The 22,576-nt window shown below is 30.7% G+C and overlaps 1 protein-coding gene and 3 long non-coding RNA genes across 17 annotated transcripts in view; 1 reads left to right on the top strand and 3 right to left on the bottom strand.

Moving 5' to 3' along the window:
* Ih (hyperpolarization activated cyclic nucleotide gated potassium channel Ih) overlaps nucleotides 1-22,576 on the top strand; it is a 324,580-nt gene that overhangs the window by 191,236 nt on the left and 110,768 nt on the right. For 8 of the 13 annotated variants that reach the window (XM_076540383.1, XM_076540372.1, XM_076540374.1 and 5 more), the window contains one exon: nucleotides 10,789-11,059. In XM_076540383.1, coding sequence (XP_076396498.1) covers nucleotides 10,789-11,059 — 271 coding nt within the window. The other 5 variants (XM_076540379.1, XM_076540378.1, XM_076540384.1 and 2 more) reach the window with 5 other exon arrangements.
* The window catches only part of LOC143265886 (uncharacterized), a 56,506-nt gene continuing 39,541 nt past the window's right edge, over nucleotides 5,612-22,576 (bottom strand). The window contains exons 4-5 of one of the 2 annotated variants that reach the window (XR_013040669.1): nucleotides 7,857-8,100; nucleotides 5,612-5,701 (exon numbers count right to left, since the gene is read on the bottom strand). This is a non-coding gene — a long non-coding RNA (uncharacterized LOC143265886). The remainder of the gene's footprint in view (nucleotides 5,702-7,856; nucleotides 8,101-22,576) is intronic. The other variant, XR_013040670.1, reaches the window with a different exon arrangement.
* LOC143265888 (uncharacterized) lies at nucleotides 13,400-15,635 on the bottom strand. The gene is made up of 3 exons (XR_013040674.1): nucleotides 15,006-15,635; nucleotides 14,146-14,377; nucleotides 13,400-13,948 (listed from the first exon to the last, which is right to left on the bottom strand). It is a non-coding gene; the product is annotated as an uncharacterized LOC143265888 (long non-coding RNA).
* On the bottom strand, nucleotides 16,575-17,882 carry LOC105663496 (uncharacterized). The gene is made up of 3 exons (XR_013040671.1): nucleotides 17,366-17,882; nucleotides 16,923-17,130; nucleotides 16,575-16,782 (listed from the first exon to the last, which is right to left on the bottom strand). It is a non-coding gene; the product is annotated as an uncharacterized LOC105663496 (long non-coding RNA).

The following is a 22,576-nucleotide window of genomic DNA, read 5'->3' as shown; positions in this document are numbered from 1 at the left end:
AAGCTTAGTTTTTGAGTTATTAACGAAAAACACTGACCAATCAGAGCGCGAGAATAGCGCGCGCCCGGACACGATAGTGACAGCTTCGAGCCTGACGGCTGAGCGTGATCGTGAACAAGCATGAAATGGGCTATTATTAATTTCCATTTCCGCTAATATTATTACTAGTAATATCAAGTACTGGTACAGTAACAACATAGAAATATTACTGTTAACTGTGGTAATATAAATAATTAATTGCTTTTAATAATAATATCAATTACTAACACACTGTAGTAATTTTAACTATTGATTACATTATTATTATTAATAATAATAATGATTACATTACCATTATTAATAATACTAAATATCTAATAATAATAGCAATATCATAATCTGATAGTTATAATATTTTTAATAGCTGTAGTAATATCAAATTTCTATTATTATTATTATTATTAATTGTACTATATCATTACTTATCAGCAATAGCAAATATCACTATTAATACTGTTACTAGTAATAGTATTCACAAAGTTAAATAATTTAATTTTTAAGCAGTGAAATTCAGTAATAAGTGTTATTACTATTGTTCACATCAGTAGTAAACACTACCAGAGTTGTGGTATAGTAATATTATAACTTTATAATAGTATATTATCATAACATACTATCATTAAGTATAATATTATTAATACAGCATAATGCACTATCATTAAATAATAATAATACAAAAATTACTATTATTCCTATTCATAAGATACTATTACTATTTACTAATAAAATACCATCACTATTTATAGTAACAAAGTAATATTACCAATACCATCATACTATGGAAAACTTAACCTTCCGCATTTTACAACTGATTAGCAGCAAAACAAACTTTTAAACCGATTATACATTGAAATGAACATTTGACGCGATTAGTGTTATTAGAGGCTGCATAATGTGCGAACCAATGATTTTCCTTGGTTACATACGCAAATCAGTGGAACGATCACGGCAGTCAATTAAATCATTAAAACGTGTATCTGTGAACAGCTATGATAATGTTCCATTGAATATGACAATTTTTAAACGCGAAAACGTCAGCGAATAAAAATCACGTGAATCATCGAATTTTTTTTTCGCGGACATTTGTTTCATAAGAGACGATTAACATTACTCGTTTGCACGGTTGAATTTACTGCCATTAAAAAATGATTTGTTTTACTCACGATTTCGATAAATGTTCCATCAACGGAGATTATGAACCTGTCCGCAACATTTTCCTGTTATTCAAACGAGACACGATTAAACGAAATCTGACATAACCAGGAGGTGCAATAAAAGGCGACAGTCCGTGCATTTTTAATATTCCGCAAACTGTTCCTTTCACTGGTTAGGTTAGGTATGGCTACGGACACGCAGGAAATTTAAATCGAACAAATTTAATTTCGTGGCAACTTCTAGTTATTAGAAATCTATTTATCGTCAATTTTCTGTATGTTATTAATATTGCCTTTCGAAGTATATGCAACAATTGTACAATATTAAGAAGGTGAAAATAGGTATATGCATACTAAAATTACTCTACAAAATATATTTGAAGAATATACAGAAACAAGTGTTACAAGTAACTTATAATAAAAGGAGGAACTATTTATTACAAGAAAATATGGATGAACGTATTTTGTTCTACTTCAAATATTATTATTTATTATATTATCTACTTGTGGTGTTATAATCAATTCATTGAGATAAGCTTTTTGTGATTGCAAATTAATCTTTTCAAAATTTTGATTCATACTCTTAAAATTTAGGATATACAACTTAATGAATATTAAATTTTTACATTTTCCAATAGCAAAATTGATAAATTTTCAAACTTCTAAATTATTAAATTTACAAATTTACAAATTTTCTGTCAATTTGGCGCGCGGAAAATTTAAATTATGCGAATATAATTTCCTGTCAATCTCTAATCATTAGAAATCTATTTCTCGTAAATTTTTTGTATATTATTAATAGTGTCTTTTCAAGTATTTACATCAATTTTACGACATTGAAAAATTAGAGAAAGAAGGTATTAAAATGATTACTCTGTAAAATATATTTGAAGATTATACAGAAACGAGTATTACAATTAACTTATAAAGAAATGAGGGACTATTTATTATAAGAAAATATGAATGAATGTGTTATAGAAAGGAATAAAATATTTACCAATATTTATTACAAATTATAAATAAATAACAAAGTATTTCTTGTAAATAAGTTACAGATAAATTACAGATGAATGGCAGGTATAAAACATTGCTTCTTTCTCAGTATTATCTTTTATACCTATTCTTTGATTAAATATTGTAAATACTATTTCAAGAAAAGACCTTCAAATTTTTTATTTTAAATTATAGAAAATATTTTGAAAATTATTTTTTTAAATATTTGATCTTTTGTTTTATTCCAAATATGCATCTAGGATAATTATATTTGTATTATCTACTCTAACTTATTTTTAGTATTTTACATGCGTATTTTCCTCGTTAATAAAATGAATTACTCATTTTTGCTGAATGTAAAGAAAAAACTCGAAAGAGGAAAATGTGTATTTAACGCGAAGAAATATTTAACATTTTTCCGAGAAAATCGTGGGAAATTGTTTATTTATCGACGTAAACAGATTTCTGTAATCAATTCTTAGATATACGTAGCACGGTCCTGTTTTAACTAACAAACGTTCTCAGCATTTTTCGCCGTCAAAGAGGAACGTAAATCTCGAATAAAGAACGTGAATCATTCGGTTATCGTCTGTGTATCAAACGCAACAATGAATATACGTAACTAGAGATTATTAAAGCTTGGGTTAATTAAATGTTACGCAGGAAAAGAATAGTGTTCGAGCGTAGTAAACGAGACGTATCTTTGTCGATTCCTTCTTGCACATGATACTTTGTTTATCGACGAATTAATTGTACCAATATTCGATTTTTAAAACAGTAGCCGAGAGTTTGTAATATTAGAGACCTGGGTGTGAATACTTTGACTATGTTCAACTTGATTTATTACAAAACACATTTCTGAATTTTTTAATTTCTTAACTTTTAAAATTTTTAAGTTTTTAATTATTTACAGAGGAAATTTTCAGTCGTCCAAATTTTCAAATGTTTCCTAATTTTTCTAATTTTCTAATTATCTAAATTTTCTCATTTTTCTGATTTTATCAATTTTTCTAATTTTTCTAATTTCTTCAATCTTTCTAATTTTCTAATTTGTAAAACTTCTAATTTTCAAATCTCCAAAATTTCAAGTTTACCAGTTCTCTAATTTTCAAATTTCCAAATTTCTAAATTTCCAAATACTCAAATGTGGAAATTCTCAGTCACAAATTCTCAAATTTCCAAATTCTTAGCTTTCCAGATTCTCAAATTTCCATATTCTCAATGTCCCCAAATCTCAAATTTCCAAATTCTCAGTTTTCCAAATTCTTAAAGTCCCAAATTCTCAAGTTTCCACATTTCCAAATTCTCAAATTTCCAAATGCTCAAATTTGTAAATTCGCAAATTGCCAAATTATCAAAATTCAAAATACTCAAATTTCCAAATTCTCGAATCTCCAAATTTTCAAATCCCCAAATTCTCAAATTTACAAAATCTCAAGTACACAATTTTCCAAATCTTTCAAATTTTCTAATCAATATTAATGTATATTAACGTCAAAATATAAGAAAATAATACTATATAAATATGCTGTCATATATACTTTATTTAAAAATTATAAAAAAAATAATACCAAACACAATACATATACAGTACACAGTGGTTCCTTATAACGATCTAAATATCTGCATCAAGGGTGATAATAAGACATATATTTAATACGCAATTTAAATGAGATGAAAGGAAGAGAATGTTATAAAGAACATTTTTGTGCCAAGGTCATTTTTTTGGGGCGTTCAAGATCTTCGATGTATTTATACATAAAAGTTTTTTGCACTATGACATAAACTATACATTTGATTTTAAGTTTGAGAGTCAGAGGTGACTTCAAGGTAATAGCATTGTTCGTTTCTGAATATATTTGAATATCATCAATCGATGATAAATTGCAATTGATTTTGTATATATTCGAATATATTGAGTGTGATTCAACGGCTATGAATAATAGCTATATTATGCTAGGGGAAAAAATATAAAGATGTGCATACAATAAAATTAGTCACATAGAAAACCCTGATGAAATGAGCTAAATAGAAAATTTCATTTGCAACATATTCGTACTTTGATATCGTTTAAATTTTTTACAAATATAAATTGTTATTATAATATATAATATTACAATTTTTATTATACTTCATTAACGTTAAAACGTACATTATAATAGCAATATTTCACTTTATTATAACTTCCTTTTTTAAGTTTTACATTATTAGCTTATTATTATATTAAAATATTACTATTACTAATTACAATTGAAAAAGTACTTAGCAGGCTATTTTTAGGCACACCACACTTCATATTTTCAAACCCAAAGAAATAAAAATGATAAATTACTAAAATTATAAAAATTATAAATTACTGTCTTCCTGCATTAAATACCGCATTCAGCAACATAATTATTTTCACCACAGATTTCTTACAGATAAAAATATCACACTAAATTTTATCTATTGTCAGTATCTTCATTTTTCTCAAAGATGGACTCGTCCTACTTTCAAAATAAACGACTCATAACAATCTTAACAATCAATATAGTTTTTTTTTTAAATAAATTCATACTTATCAATATTCACGATAAAAATAGTTTTAAACACTTGGTAAGCTATAAATTTCACTCAATGCACGTGTCAATAAATATTCTCACTTGTCTCTTACACAGTTCACGCATAAATAGCCCGTACTGGCGCTCCTGACGCTGATTTAGCCGATAAGAACCGAACGCATCCGAAGATAGCCGATACGCTACTTTCCAATCTTAGGGGTTTCTTCGCCTAAAATAGCACGCTATGACAATTTACATATCTTGTACTTTTCACTCTCGTCGGAAAAGTTGACTTAATCCGAATACCTAACACTACTTCTAATTACTTCCGGAAATATTAACTGTCAACGCTGTAAACGCGGCGCAAATCGGTGGTATTGCGAAGTATAATCGAAGCAGTGCACGCCGATATCGGTGGTGGTCGCCATGCGAAATATCGCGCGCGATAATTCGGTCGTACTGGAGGGAAGGTCAAGGTTGACAGTGGTAGATTGTCGCGGTTATTTGCATGTATCCGCGGCCGGTAAATAATCGAAAGCAAAAGAGAAACACGGGAGGGAGGGCCGTCGGCGTGGCCGGTGCTGTCGGCTCCACAATAAAACCGGTCACTGTTTCTCTCTCTTCTCTTCGTGTTCCTCTTCCGTTGGGGCTGGCTTTCGCCTGCCTTCTTTTTACCCGGTGTGTTCACCTCGTCATTAGTCAACCTCTACACCGGGGACTAGTTACAAGGCATCGGTTCCTGCAGGCTGATTCTATGCGTTCTTTCTCGCGGGCGATGACCGACAATCCGACGCGTGCCACCAAACTGAATGAGCTGACGACGCCGTTGTTGAGAAAACTGAGACAACCGACGGACGCGAAGCCGAAAGGTTGTCAAAAGTTTATCTCGAGCTGGCCGGAATTGTCGCACGCTTGTAGAACATTCAAGCACGGTGAGTCCTACAGTTGATCGCTGGTGACGGATTTGATGAGGTGCTGTGAAAGTGTTTGGAGATCAGTACTCCTGATACGGTGGTTTAGTGCTTGGTGTTCGTGTTTTGGTTAATTTATGTGATTAACGTGAGTGAATTTTTTTTTTTTTGTTACCGTGAAGGATTTTTAAAAATTTGGAAGTGTGGTGAACTAGATGTTTGGTGGTGTAGAAATTTGGGGATTTTGAAATTTGTTAAGGTAATTTAGGGATTTGGAAATTTGGTAATGTACTAATTTGTGAAATAGGAAATTTGTTAATATACTAATTTGTGGAATAGGAAATTTGTTAATATACTAATTTGTGGAATAGGAAATTTGTTAATATACTAATTTGTGGAATAGGAAATTTGTTAAAATACTAATTTGTGGAATAGGAAATTTATTAATATAACAATTTTGAAATTTGGTGATATAGAAGTGTGTAAAATTAAAAATTTGAAATTTGGAACTCTGCAATTCTTGAAACTTAAAAAATTAGTAATTTGAATATTTGAACATTTTTGAATTTATTAAAACGACTGTCGATTTTCAAATTTTGGTATTTGAAGAAAAATTTATTTTGGACATTTAAAGGATTAAACTACATTTTGTAAAGTACAATAAATAATAGTAGTAAGTTCATTTGTTTAACGAAAGTTTTGTTATAATAAAAGAACAGAATAATATTTGATACAAGAACGTTGTAGTTTTTTGATAATACTTCATAGTTATGTGATATTTTACACGGTAGGTTTTTGGGAAATTTAATCCGTATGCGCTATTGGATTCCTATGATGTTTGTTTGAGTTTGGAAGCTTCTGTAAGTATTGTATCAGTTTTGAGAAACCTGATAACCTTGATGTTACACATCTGTTGAATCACTACGGACAAGAATCCTATGTTGTAGATTCTGGGAGGAAACAAAAAACTGTGATTGTATTTATTTCTCTAGAAAATATATTTTTTACCACATTTCCGCTGTGGTTTAGTGTTTCCAATTTGGCGCCAAAATTCAGCATTGAGTTAGGTTATATTATATTACTATTAACTTTGTTGATTTACTTTCTGAGTGAGGTTAGATTAAAGTCAGAATTAAATTACATTTTCAATATTATTAATATTAATATTAATTTTATACTGAAATATAAATTTGGCATTAAATGTGGGATAATGAATACAAATGTTCTGATATTTGATTAGCTAAAAAATTTAATATAAGAATTGTAAAGTATTCATATTTTTATTATACAGATCGAATATTTTGTTGTTATGAAGATATTAATACTTTGCAATACTTAATATTGGATTTTTAAACTTGTGTTTCAAAATATAAACTTTGTATTCATTATCACCATTTGGCGCCATATTTGAGTATTAATATTAAATTAATTTTAATCAATAATATATTAATATTAAGTTAATATCTTTACTATAATGTTCTAATATTTTATAAAGACATTAATAGTTTACAATGCTCATATGGTATTTTTAAACTAGATAAATGTAGAGCATATACTTTGTGTTGATTATACTCCATTTGGCGCCAAATTTGAATATGCTGTAATCAAGTTCATTCATCTGTTTAAATATACTTTAAAATAATAAATGTAATAATCTTCTGAAATATAAAAATGCAAAAATGATATATTTACAAAAGTCAACAAGATTTATTATATCAGTATTTATTATTATATCAGATTTATTCATTGTTTTATGTAAACAATTAAAAACTGTGGATTCATGTAAATAATTTAAAACTGCAGTAAGCAATTTAAAACTATGCATTCATGTAAATAATTAAAAATTATAGATCATGTACATAATTAAAAACTGTACAATCACATAAATAATTAAAAACTGTAGATATATGTAAATAATTAAAAAGTATAAATTATGTAAATAATTAAAAACTACAAATTCATGTAAATAATTAAAAACTACAAATTCATGTAAATAATTAAGAACTACAAATTCATGTAAATAATTAAGAACTACAAAATTCATGTAAATAATTAAAAACTACAAACTCGTGTAAATAACTTAAAATTATAGATGCATGTAAATAACACCTACCAGCAAGAGCTATTTGTGTTCAAATATTAAAAACAATTTTCCCGTAAATCGAAGGCTCATAATTCATCGTTAACTCTGTTTTCGAAGTTTACGAACTTCTACTTACTTGGTTCCGCAATAATTAATATGCGTTAGAAGCTCGCTGCAAAGCTCTCAACGCGCAGATTAAAACAAATGTACTAGGAAGTAGTATATCGTTCGGCATAAAAGTAATTCGCTCCACATGATCGTCCCACATGAAAACTGTTCCCGTAAGAAGTTATCCTTCTCTCGAATAACTGTATTTAATCGAGTCGAACGGTTGTTCGAGGTTTTTACGTTTCTCGTATGTGCATGTTGCGTTTGGGAAGCTGTAAAGAGAAATCAGAATAAATTCGCGTGCCGGAACCACCATGAAAGTAATTTAGCTGCGCAAATGTTGAGTGCGGCACGTTTCTGCGAGTAAAGGATGCAAAGTGTCGATTAACCCACGATCGTTTTGTTTTAATAGAGAAAACGGGATCTTGGCAACCTCATTTCAAAATTAACCTAGATTTATGGCCGTTATCGTAATACAAATTGAAGATTAATTAACGACCTGTTTATTAAACTGTTTGCAAAGCGCGGCCACTTGAATCGCGTTTGATGAATTGAATGGACGAAAATGTTCGAAGGTTGAATTCGCGAACAGGATGGTCACTTTTGGTTTATTCAACGAAGATGGATGGACGTGTCATGCTGTGCAAACTTGCCTTTATCAGTTTGACGCAACGGTTAATGACGTCTGGGTAAACATTGCGTGGGGTAAGCTTTCTCTTAAGGATTCATCCTTGCACGAGAGAATTAGGGACATTTTGTATATTGTTCTTTGTGTAACGGTGAACGAAAGGATCGTAAAGTGATTAAGTCTTTTTGGAGTATGGTACGTTAGGCGGTTAGGATTGAGGAATTTAAGATATTTGTCTGGTAAATTAGATGAAGTTTGTGTAGTAGTTTGGATTTATGTATTTAGGATTTCGAAATTTTAGGTCTTTGGAAATTTGGATTGCGAGATTTTTTTAGAACTTTATTTTTGGGTGCTGGAATTTTGATTCAAACTTTTGATTATTGAAGCTTTGGGTGGTTGTTTGGAACTGATAGCTATTTGGATTTTTGGGAATTTGAAGATTTAGAAGCTTGACGTTATAGGATTTTGGAACTTTGAGACGGTAGAAATTTGAAATTTTTGAAAATTGAGAGCTTGGAATTTTTGGATTTTGGATTTTTGGTGGCTTTGAGTATTTTGATTTGGGATTTTGAGACTTCAGAATTTTTCAAATTTGATACTTTAAGAGTACAGAGTTAGGTTTGTGATGGGAGTTTATAATTTTGGAAATTCAGGACTTTCAAATATTTAGAAAATGGAAGAGGAAAATTTGAGAATTTGAAAATTAAAAAATTTAGATATGTCAACCTTTGCAAATTTGAACATTTCAAACTTTAAATATTTCAAAAGTACAAAATTTTTCATTTTGCACATTAAAAATTTGGGTATTTAACAGCATGATAATTTGTTAACTTGAAATTTAAGAAATCAGGTAATATAAATGATATTATATACAAAATTTAAAAACAATAATTAATTACAATTTTAACAAAAGCGCTCCCTTCTTACTTGAATCATTATGAAACAAGTTTAACACTAAGTTTACAGAAAGTGTTAAAATGATCTATCTTAGATTCCTTATTTTAAATCACAGAAATTACTAAAATATTTTACCGACATGTATGTTAAATTTTATTGAGATGGCGTATAAATGTATAAATTATTTTATATTTCATCCTTGTATATTTATCATTATACCTTAGTTATCTAAAAGGAACTTATAATTATATCTATAAAGCTAATACGTGTTGCTACTATCAAAACAATACTAATGCAAATATAAAACTTTGTCATTTTCGAGTCTTTCGTTATCAAATTTTTACTAATAGATTGTTCACATTTTTCTGATTAAAATGAGACTAAACATGTTATAATTTGAACTGTATTTTCTAGTTTAATTGACGATAATAAGCTTCGAATGCGGGAGAAGATAAGTGAAATAAAAAGTCAGCGAATATCAAATCATTCTATATTGTTTACAATGGTAATGCGTTACTAACTTTATTTTTAATTTCTTTAATATAACCTTTCCTAATATATTTCTAACGTTTTCCTAATTAATATAACACAAATGTGACTTAATTTCGAAAATATTTGTAACAACTTGTCGAAGAAAACTTCTCGAAGCCATAAAGCCATTGAGGTTTACGTTTTCGACAGTTAGACGTACCACGTGATTATCTGAATAGCACCGAAGAAAAACGAAGTTACCCGACATGTCGTTACTCGTCCGTTTACCGCGCATCTTATTACAGTAAAACCTTGATATAAACAAAACACTTGAAATTACAAGTAAATATTTTCGGAATTACGTCGCGTTTGGTCTCATTTTAATCAGGAAAATGTCACACATATATTAGTAAGTGTTTCATAATCAAAAATAAAGATGAAAGAGTTTTATTCTTGCATTAAATGTAATTCACTGATGTGTTACTGTCTGTTTTTGTTCGGACGTTGTCTTCACTTTTTACGTTCAGCCAGCTTGAATCACTGTAGGACTTACACGATATTAGTGAAAGTTCAGACATAAAAGATTCGTGTATATTGAATATTCATTTAATCGGAACATAGCGCTTTATAAAATGATTTATCTGCTAAGATTGTTAATATAGATTTAATATAAGTTTAGTATAAGTATTAGGACGATTTAACAATGGTGTTCGGTATAACACGTCGTATTTTACAATTGATTTGCAAACGTCTATTCGTCTTCACGTCTCGTAAGCTTCTCCCGAGGGTACGTGTGCAGGATCGCACGCGTCCAAAATAAAAAACGCTAACATTCGACATCTCGAATGTTCGATGCCTCGAATCATTGAAACATTCCGTCGCACATCACAAAATACATTGTATATTAACGTCGTCACGAAATACATTCCCTGCATTAACGAGTGTTATCATTTTTCTGTTTCAGGCAACGAGATGAATTACAAGGGCAGCGGGAAGGTCCACTTCGGAGTGGACGATGTGTCCCTTTATGGGACGCCGAAGGAGGAGCCGGGCCCGGGTCTCCCGGGCCAGGAGGTTAAGCAGAGCTTCTTGAAGAACCAGCTTCAGGCCCTGTTCCAACCAACGGACAACAAGCTGGCCATGAAGCTGTTCGGCAGCAAGAAGGCTCTGATGAAGGAACGGATCAGACAGAAGGCTGCAGGTCACTGGGTCATCCATCCTTGCTCCAGTTTTCGGTGAGTCCTTTCGCAGATATCAAACTATTTCGCCTTGACAGGCGATATCGATCGCTTTAATTCTCTAAGTCGATAGATTCCAGCTATGTTAGACCCTTTGAACCCCTTTATGGTCTTAGGAGACCATCCGTTTATTACTCTTTTTTAAACGGGTTTTGTCCTGATAACGAAGAGCTCGTGGTCTTGATAGGTTATGGTCTTTTATCGTGGAATCTTCAAAGGATTCGATATAAATTCCTTCCTTACTCGACCTTTTAATTATTTCAGCAAGTATGACGCTGCAAGTATTAGGAGCGGAGTTATTAGATCGGGATTATTAGACTAGGACTGTTCATTTTAGGAGGATTCAGATATTTCTTTAAACATGAAACTTGAATAGAATATTTTGAACAAAATATTTTTTTAGTAAACGGAGATCCCTGACATCAAATTTACTAAGTTTATTGTTTGAAATTTTATTTAGTGAGATGAAAGTCGTTAGAGCGCGTTCAAATTTCGCGCCAAACGGGGTATCAGGAATGTCAAATAATGTCAAAGCTTATTTCTATATTTTTCAAGCTTAATCATCTATTATAAGTATTGTAAAGTATTAATATACTGTTATGATAATCTAACTTCAATTGATAAGGAATAAATAAAAAAAACTGAAGAAGATTACAAATATACAGAATATTTTTCCAAACTATCAGCGATACGTTTTACCAAAAAGGAAATCACGAAAAAATTTCCGACGAAATTATGCTCGTGTGGGTTCAGCTTTTCAACGGAGACCAAAATCGAAGTACATCTCGAGAAGAGGATTAATTTGCGTGAAGAACTAGTTGCTGATGTTAATTGAAAGCAATGCCTCGAACGAGACGATCGCTAACGAACAGCAAGATTTTCGAGGATCGTCGTACACGTAGACCACTCCTGTCTGTCCTAATTACCAATTAAAACGTCTAATTAAAGTACCTTACGCGGTAGAACAGAGCCGAATCGAACGAAATGTTGCATCGAAAGGTTTCTTCTTCATTATCCCGACTGCGCGGTGATCGGCTTTGACCCAGTTCGCAATCTTGCCCCCAGTAAAACAATCGATGATAAAATCTGGCTAGATTGAATATCTTACTGCTCCATAAACACGATCGTCAGCAGAAATGTATTGGATGTTTTCAGATTCCTGCTGTGTAGGTGTTATTCGAAAAGGAAAACAGATCTCGTGTATGCAAATATGACACCGTAGTACCGCATGTTTTATAAAACGTAATGTATCTCTATGTTTTTTAAAACGTACGTTACTTTGGAATTTGCGGATTTGGTTAATTGAAATTTGCGAATTTCAGCATATGGACATTGCGACATTTTTGACGGTATTTAAGAATTTGGGGAATTTAAGAAATTACGAATTTTGGAAGTTTAGTAATTTGGGAATCTCAGAACTGGAGAATTCAGGAATTTGAAGAATACTGATGTTGAAATTTGAAATCTAGGGAATTTCATAATTTTAAATGTAAAGAAATTTATAATGTGAAATCTAAGAAATTTTAGAATGTGCAATCTAGAGAATTTTAGAATTTAAAATCTAGAGAGTTTTATAATATGAAATCTAGGGAATATTAGAGTTTGATATCTAAAAAGTTTTATAATTTGAAATGTAGGGGAATTAATAATTTTAAATCTAGGGAATTTTAGAACTTGAAATCTACAGAATTTTAGAACTCTAAATATAGGGAATTTGAAGGCCTGAAATCTAGAGAATTATAGAACTTGAAATCTAGGGAATTTTAAGACTTGAAATCTAGGGAATGTTAGAACTTGAAATCTAGGGAATTTTAGAACTTGAAATCTAGGGAATTTTAGAATTTGAAATTTAAGGAATTTTAGAACTTGAAATCTAGGGTATTTTAGAATTTGAAATCTAGGGATATTTATTTCTTATGAGTTTTTAATTTCATATCTAAAAAAATTCTAGCATATTATACCTAGGATATTTCAGAATATGGAATCTAGGGAACTTTGAAAGCTTGTAAAATTTGATATCTAGGGAATTTGAGAATCATTCGCAGAAGTTTGGCATTAAAATTCTGACGAATTTATGGTATTTGTAATCTAGGGAATTTATAACATCGAGTTCTAGGGAGTTTGGAAATTCTAATGTTTCTATACTTAAACATTTATAAATATATAACGTTGTAGATTTTAAAATTTGTTTTTCTGAAAATTGGAATATCTGGGAATATAGGGATGTGGAAATTTGTAATTTTGGGAATTTATAGTTTTGAAAATTTAAATGTTTAGAAATTCAATAATTTAATTATTTGATAATTCAGAAATTCATCAATTTAAAATCTTGGACACTGAAATTTTGAAATATAGCAAGCTAAAAATTTATTAATCGAAAAAATTCAAACTTCATAACTTCGTATACACAAAAATGTGAAAAGTTATTATCCATTTTTTGATTCGCCAATACCTAACCACAAAAACGACATTTCCCCTCGTTCCGAGGTTTGATTAAAAACTGTCCAATCAATCTCTCTATTTTATTATGCAGCTTCATTCGAATTTTATGCAAACGCATTGTTGATCGAAAATTTGAAGTCGAGAGGTCCATCGAGCGTTGCTCGTAGCTTGAAATTGCTGATATTACCATCGCTCCATAACCATTCGCGAAACAAGCGATCCATGCGTTTGTCGTGCCAATTGCCCGAAGTTGTACGAGACCCTGACATTCAGAATCTTGCTTAATTACTGATAATATTGCCCACTGTATCCCAACTTCCGCTGAAATTTTCATCCGGTCGACTCTTAACGATCCTCGTTCGTTATCTTTCGGGGGCCAGCGAATGCCAAAACGTTGGAAATCTTTCAATTATGCAGCCTCTCAACAGAATTACTTCAAGATCCCTTTAGAAGAGCAAATATAAAATAATACTTGTGGTCCTTTTGGACATGGTAATTTTTTATGGCAATTTTAATTTAGGTATTGTCAGTTACGATATTTAACCGAATAAATCTCTGTCGTCGATCAGAGTAATGATAAAAATCTATCGTTATAAATATAACAGTCCTCGCATGTGAAGTTTAGCTATTTTTAGCGAAACCTTTAAACGAGCATCCAGCATCTGATTCTTGAGGGATCAGAGGTCATTTTCATAGTTGGAATCGGCGTCCCGTAAATACGATTCGTTTCCTGGATGCAATCAGAATAGATCAGATAGCCTCGTTGATCACTAGGGGGGAATCCGATAATTGGGTTGAATTTAGAGACGTTCAGATTCGACGAAGATTCCGTGAAGTAGGAAATACAGTAGACCCTCGTTATATTGCCAGCGACTAGACAGTAATGTAACGTCTAACATTCGTTAAACAATGGATATACAAGAAGGAAACTACTTACATATTTAAACTTTCGAAAATTTAATTTCAAAATGTAAGAATTTGGAAAATTAGGAATTTTGAAATTTAAAAATTCCAGAATTTTGAATTTGATAATTCCAGAATTTTGAATTTGATAATTTTTGGCAATTTCGAAATTTTTAATTTTCAGAATTTGGAAATTTTAAAATGTGAGAATTTACCAGTTTGAGAAATTATTAATTTAGGAATTTAGAAATTTGGAATTTCATGAATTTTTAAATTCAGTAATTTTAAGAACCTTATGACTTTTAGAATTTGGAAATTTGTGAATTTAGATTGTAAAATTTGTATCTTCATTCTACTATTTTCTTACGTGAATTCTTCTATAAACATTAAATTTGAATTTTCCCGCCACCTGACGTAACCCTTTACAAATCAATATAGCGGAACATTACGTTAACTTGAGTATCACTGGTATAAACTATGAACTATAGCGTGGAAATGTTTCTTGTACACTATCCAATCGAACAAATCAATGAAATCGTAAGAATGTCTATAATTAATGAACTTAATCGATAAACCTAATTGCAGCTGAACTACTCACGTTTATGATTGTCTTAGCTCGACCTTTTCCAGCGAGAAGAGCACACGAGAAACGGAAACAGAGTCTTCTTTAATGAGTCGTGGCTCGAATTGTAGATCCCGACGAGTTGTTTGCGAAACGTCTTAAAGCTGCCACTTTTTAAGAATAGCTAGGTACTGCTTTTCAAGAAATGAGGTTGAAACGCTAGTATGACGAGGTAGGTAAAACTTCGGCATGCTAACGTTTAGAACGTTGTATATTATTTCTAAATACAGTTACTCGCATTAATATTCGGATACGGTACTACGTTTGTTTTGCATAAGGGTTAATTTGCATATCATATTACTTATTTTACAGGGAAATGAATTATTCATTGTAAATTAAAAATACATCAGTATTTTGGCATAATATTTAGTTCAGCAAGTCGTTTTTACCAGTGTTGTGCTTTCACGTATGTCAATTATCCTTTACCGCACATGATAACAAATATAAAAATACTGTCCGAATATTATAATAGTCTTAATATAAGCGAATCTTTAGGGTCGGAACTTTCATTCGTATCGTATAGTTCTTATACTGATTGAAGTTAGTCAAATGTAGAAGATCGAGTGAAGAAAACGTGCGAATTGAACGTAAATAAATAGTAACATATCGATGAGACAATTCTAATATTAGAATAACTTTTTTGCTATGAAACTTTTACTAACATATTTGTGACATTTTCTCAATTAAAATGAGACCAAACATGACATAATTTTGACATATTTAACTGTAATTTTAAGCGAATCGTTTACATCGAAACTACTAAAACAATATTTGCGATAAACGAACGAGTAATGACGCATCGGTTAACTTCGTTTTTCTTCGGTGCTATTCGGATAATCACGTGATACGTCTAACTGTCGAAATCGTGGGCTTCTATGGCTAAACTGTCAAAATGTGGTCTAAAAATGGTAGAGGTTATAGTAAGATCCCTGTGAACAATTAATTATTTAATTATATGTGTATTTCACACATACAATATAGTATTTTTTATTTAACGGCTGAACTATATTGGTAGCTTAAAAAGTGTTTTCTTATTGCTCTACAAGAAATCGTGCAAGGTATTCTGTAATAATTTATTTAACCTAAATTATCACAATTTTTCTTATCGGTTTTTTATTATAAATGCTATATTATATATAAAATTAATGTATTTATAAATCGACGGTCGGAATAATTATAATTTAAATTAACAAAATAATAAAGTAAAGTTATTACTAACACGGATTTCTTCTACTTTAAATAATTACGAAGGTTTTTATTAAGAAACGAAACAGGTACTTTTAATACAACTTTCTTCATTACAGATTCATAAAAAAATTAAATGAATTTCAGGAGTAGGAAAAAAGTTTGAGAAACTTTGAATAAGTTCGATATCTCATTAACGTTCGATCGTCCTTCACATTTTTATAATCTGGCGACGAATAAAATGAACTACACTTAAGTTCCGCGTGGAAGTTTCATTCGAAACGTTCGGTGATATTCGTCGAATCAAAACTAATTACCAGTTAATGTCGTCGTAAAAATATTTTAATCCAAATTCAATCGGAATCAGAATAATTGAATTTTATTTATCAATCTCTTAAATATCGGACAAGTTTTAATTTCGAGGTTTTTTAATTTTCCTAATGGCTGGTAAAATGGAACGAAATAAATTCACGGGTCCGTCGAAAGCATCTTTGCCGGAAGTCTTTATCCGTTTTTTTTTTCGAGCTTCCTCGACTACTTTGTAAGCTCGTATTCTCATCTCGATTGACTGCAAAAGAAAAGGGAAGATTATACAAGGAAGAAAAACATTTGCTTCTTCTTTTCGAGAGTACTGTAATACTTTTAACAGTTACAGTTAATGTTTCACGACGTCGACCAAAAGTTTTTTTGCCTTATCTGCTCACTTACTGAAATTGTGTCCATCATCTTCGTTTCTTAATTCAATCGTTTTCACGCGTCGGGTAAACGTTCTCATAAAATCCTTTGAAGCTTCATATTTGACCCATATAGGTATATTGCAAATTTTATACTTACATGTTTTTACTTCTAGAATAAATTGAAAAATAAATTTGTTTACAACAGAAAATTGCATAAACGTTAAAACCCATTGTTGGATCTGAAATTTACAAATTTTTTAAATCTGAAAATTTTCAAATTTTTAAAACTCAATTTTCATTTAGTGATTTTTATGAACAGTTATATTTGATAACTTAGGTTATGAAAATAGTAAAAAATACTTGCAAGGTTTTAAGGTTTTAACCAAGACGTTTTAATAAAATAAACAATGCTCTAATGAGGTCACTAATACTTGATCGATGTCAAAAATTGTGACGATCAAGAAATCTTTTTACCGCGCAGCAACGAGCTTTCCAGCAAAGATAAAGTCGACGAAGCAATTAAGCTCGAATGGGAGAATTTGCGAGTATTCGATGCGTCGACTGAAGTAGATGAACGGAGGCATGTGTGCACGCGTTCAACGGAATTGCACAACCGAGCCAGGGTCGGGAATGATAGAATAGCCACGAGACGTCTTAATTGACCCGAGGGAATGCGTGAATATGAGCTTAGAGAGATACGATGTACACTGTCTTGCGCGAAACATCGGCAGACTAATGACGCCTGTCGTCGAGACGTCTAATCATTGAATGCAAACTCTCCAGATGTTTGCTTCCTTCCCTTATCGGGCTCGCGACACGAACTTGGATGCTGCAATTATTATCCTAATGTGACAATGAAACAACGTTATTTTTAACCGACTTTCTATATCAGTTGCAAGGAGAGTGCAAGGACTTGGAATTGTTGATACTGGTAAATTTAAATGCGACGTTTGTGAAAATAACACTGTAGGGACTAATTATCGGAAGTCCTTTTTTTAAACATTTATATTTGTAGGCTGCTTGTTATGATGATTATACCGCAGTTTTAATAGGAGAAAATATCAAATATCAACTAAGTTGTTATCTCGAGTACTGAAATAATATGCTGTTAATGAGGGTACGATTCTTCGCAGATGAAACGTATTCGCTTTCCGCAATTTTACTACGTTTACGTTTCTCTATATAATCTCATATTTCTCTTCGTTTAGCAATTTGCTGAATCTTAAAAAGATAGAGTACCAAAAAAAATTTTAGCATATAAAATCACGTGAATTTGAAAATGTGAAATCTAGGAAATTTGAGAATTCGTAATTTGGAAAGTTTGATTACTTTCCATCTAGGGAATTTGAGAATTTAAAATCTAAGAAATGTGAGAATTTGAGCATTTAATATATAGGGAATATGAGAACCCAAAAGATATGCAATCTGAAAATTCGAAATCTGGGGAATTTGAGATCTAGGAAATTTAGGAATTGGGAATCTAAGGAATTTGAGATCTAGGAAATTTAGGAATTCGGAATCTAGGGAATTTGAGATCTAGGAAATTTAGGAATGGGAAATCTAGGGAATTTGAGATCTAGGAAATTTAGGAATTGGGAATCTAGGGACTTTCAGGTCTAAGGAATTTAGGAATTCGCAATCTAGGGAATTTGAGATCTAGGAAATTTAGGAATTCGGAATCTAGGGAATTTGAAATCTAGGAAATTTGGGAATTCGCAATCTAGGGAATTTCAGAATTTGAAGACTAGGAGAATATAAAAAATTGAAATTTATGCAATTTCAGAATTCAAACTCTAGGGATTTTGAGAATTCGAAATCTCGACAACTCGCAATCTAGGGAATTTATAATTTTTCATCTAGGGAATTTGTAAATTTAAAATTAATGAATTTAAAAAGTGTAAATATAGGACATCTGATTATTCAAAATCTAGGGAATTTAAGTATCTCACATCTGGGGAATTTGAGAATTCTAAATCTTGGGAATTTTACTTATAATAAATTTGGGAATTACGCATGTAGAAAATTTGAAATCTAGGAAATTTCAGAATTCAAGACCTAGGAGAATCTAGGGAATTTGAGAACTTGACATCTAGGGAATTTGAAAATTCGACTTTTGAGGCATTTGAGAATTCGGAACATTGAAAATTAAAAAAGTAGAATTTTAAGGAATTTAAAAATTGTAAACCTAGAAAACGTGAGAATTCGCAATCTAGGGAATTTAATAATTCGAAATTTAATAAATTTTGTATCCGGAGAATTTGAAAGTTCTGAATGTAATAATTTATTTGAAGAAGCGGAGTATTAAGACGGATTTCGAGCAAGATATTTAGTTTCATATAATATTTCAGCTCTCACGGTATTTTCATGGCTCGCACCATAAACGAGTATCGTATCGCATTTTTTACTGTTACTGAACGTAGTAATAAAAGTAGCGCACAATATCTTTCACAATAACTTCTGCGATGTTGCTTTCGGTATTACCGAGCTTCGGTACTGACAGTGAGATAGCGGCCAATATTTAAAGTTTAACAACAATTTTAGAAACATGTTCCGCCATAAACAAAACCACGTTGACCACTATTTTCTAATACAAGATTACTCGTTTGAGAGTATCTCGATAACTATTAATTAAATACCCTATCTCTTCAGTTACTTTTTTCTAAAGCAAAATTTCATGCTTTATGCAAATCCAAGAAAAATCGTGCATTCCATTTAAAAACATGGAGATGACCTTCGTCTTTCGATAAAAAGCACGGTAACAAGAAATCGATTACAACACTGTAAATACATGCAAATGCCCATGAAAAGCGTGCTTTTGTTTTGCGATGAATGATTTATGAGTTACTCGAAATTCTAGATTTACGAGACACCCTGTATTACTTTAAATCTATAGTGCGGCTAAAAATAGTAGCTGTAATTATTGTTATCACTAGTAATAATTGTTATTGTTGGGAATAATATTTATAATATTGTATAATATTATACAATAGTAATACTGTTGTTGGTAGTAATAAATATTAATAATAGTAATAAAAATATACCATAAAATTTATTATTAGTAGAATAGTACATTTATTAATACATTAGTGATAAATTTATTAAAATTTACAATTATTAACAAGTTGAAAAAATATGTTATACTAACATTATATTACTAGAATAACAATAATGAATATAATTAATAAATTTTTTATAAATATAGTAAAATAATAATTTCATTAGACGTAACCTACAAACAAATAGATAGTATAGCATTAATTCTGACAACACATTGAAACAGAAATGCGAATGATGGTTGCAAGCATTCTCTGCAAAGAGAGAAAGAAGAGCATACACGAGACACGTGCGATCCGCTGAACAACGTGCCCACAGTGACACAGTAGCCTCTCTAGCTTAATCGGATGATTATTCTGAGATCATTCTTACAGCTGATGCTAGCACGGCACGATTTTAACTGCCATTATACCGTACACACCATTCAATCTGCCTTCTCTGCATCGTTCTCCCTACAGTCCTTCTTAAATGTTTCTCGAATCCTAAACAAGCCTTGAATCATCTCAATTATGATTATTTTAATTTGGTACATTTTGAAATTTGAAAATGTTTAAGTGCATGTAGTTTTGTTTTTCAATTTTACTGGAGCTTGTACTTTTATATTTTCAAATATTTTTATTTTCAGATTCTTAGATTCTCAAATTATCAAATGTTGAAATTGTCAAATGTTTAGAGTGTTAAACGTTTAAATTGTCAAATTTTTAGATTCTCAAACTGACAAATCCTCAATTTTTCAATTTTTCATACTCTTAACTTTGCATCTTCTCAAGTTCTCAGTTTTTCAATTTCTCAATTTTATAATTTTACACTTTGCTAATTTCTTAAATCTTCAAATTCCCTAATAGTCAAATTTTCAAGTTCCTAAATGTTTAATTTTTTAATTTTTTAATTTCTTATATTTTCAAATTTTTCAATTTATGTATTGATAAATTTCCATATATCCAAATCACATAATTTCCAAACTCTTAATTTCTCAATTTCTTAATTTCATAATATCACGATTTCCAAACTGCCACATCCATCATTATCACTGTCACCTTTATTAACACTAAATCATATAATGCATACTTTAAAACTGAAGTTGTAAAATAAGCAGACAAAGAAACATGAATATCTTAGCTTAAAATCGACACAGATTTCAAGGAAACGTAACAAATTTTGTAGCTTCAAGCAGCTTGTAAAATGGCTACTTGACCGGTTTGGTAGTTTAACCGAACATAAATTGACTATATTCGTACATAAACCCAGTATCGATCTACACCTCACAGTACAACAATGAATACAAAATTATCGTTTCAAGCCTCGAGTTGCTACTTCTCGAGAACAAAAAAAAAGTCTTGGAGTACAAAGGGTTAACCCAGTGCACCCTCTCCAGGGGGTTAACTGCAAATTGTTATTATCGAGGCGCGTGCAATGAAGCTGGAAAGCGGAGTGTTGCTTGTTCCTAACTGCACGGCCATTTTACTCGCGGCCTATCGAGTTTTATTCGGCGATCAATTAAGAAAAAACGCTTAAAGGGAACGGTGCCGTTCCGTTAATGCCTTCGTCTGTTTCGGCTATCGTTGTTGTTCGCGTTCGGAATTATAATTACCGCGAAATTGTTTTCTGCCTCCTGGGGCTACATTAGAACGCTGAAAATGCCAGCCTCGAATTTCAGCTCCTTTCAAGCCATTAAGTTACCTCTTGTTATAAATTCTTTCCATCATGACAATTAACCGATGGCTGCAATCATGAAATTTATAATTGATTGCTAGTCCACTTTTTGTTTTGCAAGATACATAAGGATTTGCATTTTAATGAATTTAAAAATATTGCATCAATTTTTTATATTTTGTACTGTGAGATAATGTTTGTAGATAATTTTGTACTGTTAGATTGTATGTTTATTATCCAATAGTGTTTAAAGTGTTGGTTAAAAAAAATAAACATTTTATTATACACTAGTGAACTTATATCATTGTCAAAATAAACATCTTTTAAAATATTAGGAAATTTCAGTTATGTCCATTAAAATTGTTTACGAATAAAAATGTATATTCTATTCCTAGCATTATCTTCACTTTCTTCATTTCTAAAATAAATGACTCGGTGAATGGCTAAACTCTAGTTTAAAAACTGTAATAATCTAATTCATGTTAAATCTAAACTATGATAGTTTATTTCTTTGGTCCAATTAATATTAAACCTACTAACGCATAAAACATATGTTACTTAAAATTAAAATAAAATAGAAAAATGAATAAACAAATGATAAAAAATAATATACACATTAATTCATATCGATATTAATATAGATTTCAACAAAAGCACCTTAATAAATTTTGTAAATTAAAAAGATAATTTGTGATCAGGTAAAATAACTAGTTTTGTTGTTTTAGCGTTAAATGTTATTTTCATGTAACTCCCTGTATTAAGGTGATCTTCATTTATTCTTTGTAATCAACTATATTCTACATTTATTCTTTGTAATCAACTACATTCTTTATTTATTCTTTGTAGTAAACTATATTCCACTGTTATAGAATTTGTGAAATGCCTGAATAAACAATTCCTATACAAAATTTTATGTAAAATATCTATGCACAATATGGCTATTTTTATATATCATTACTCATCACATCAGGATAAACA

Source organism: Megachile rotundata, chromosome 15, assembly GCF_050947335.1.
Source record: "Megachile rotundata isolate GNS110a chromosome 15, iyMegRotu1, whole genome shotgun sequence".
Taxonomy (NCBI): domain Eukaryota; kingdom Metazoa; phylum Arthropoda; class Insecta; order Hymenoptera; family Megachilidae; genus Megachile; species Megachile rotundata.
The sequence above is the reverse complement of the archived record's forward strand: the minus strand, read 5'-3'. Positions and strand labels throughout refer to the sequence as shown.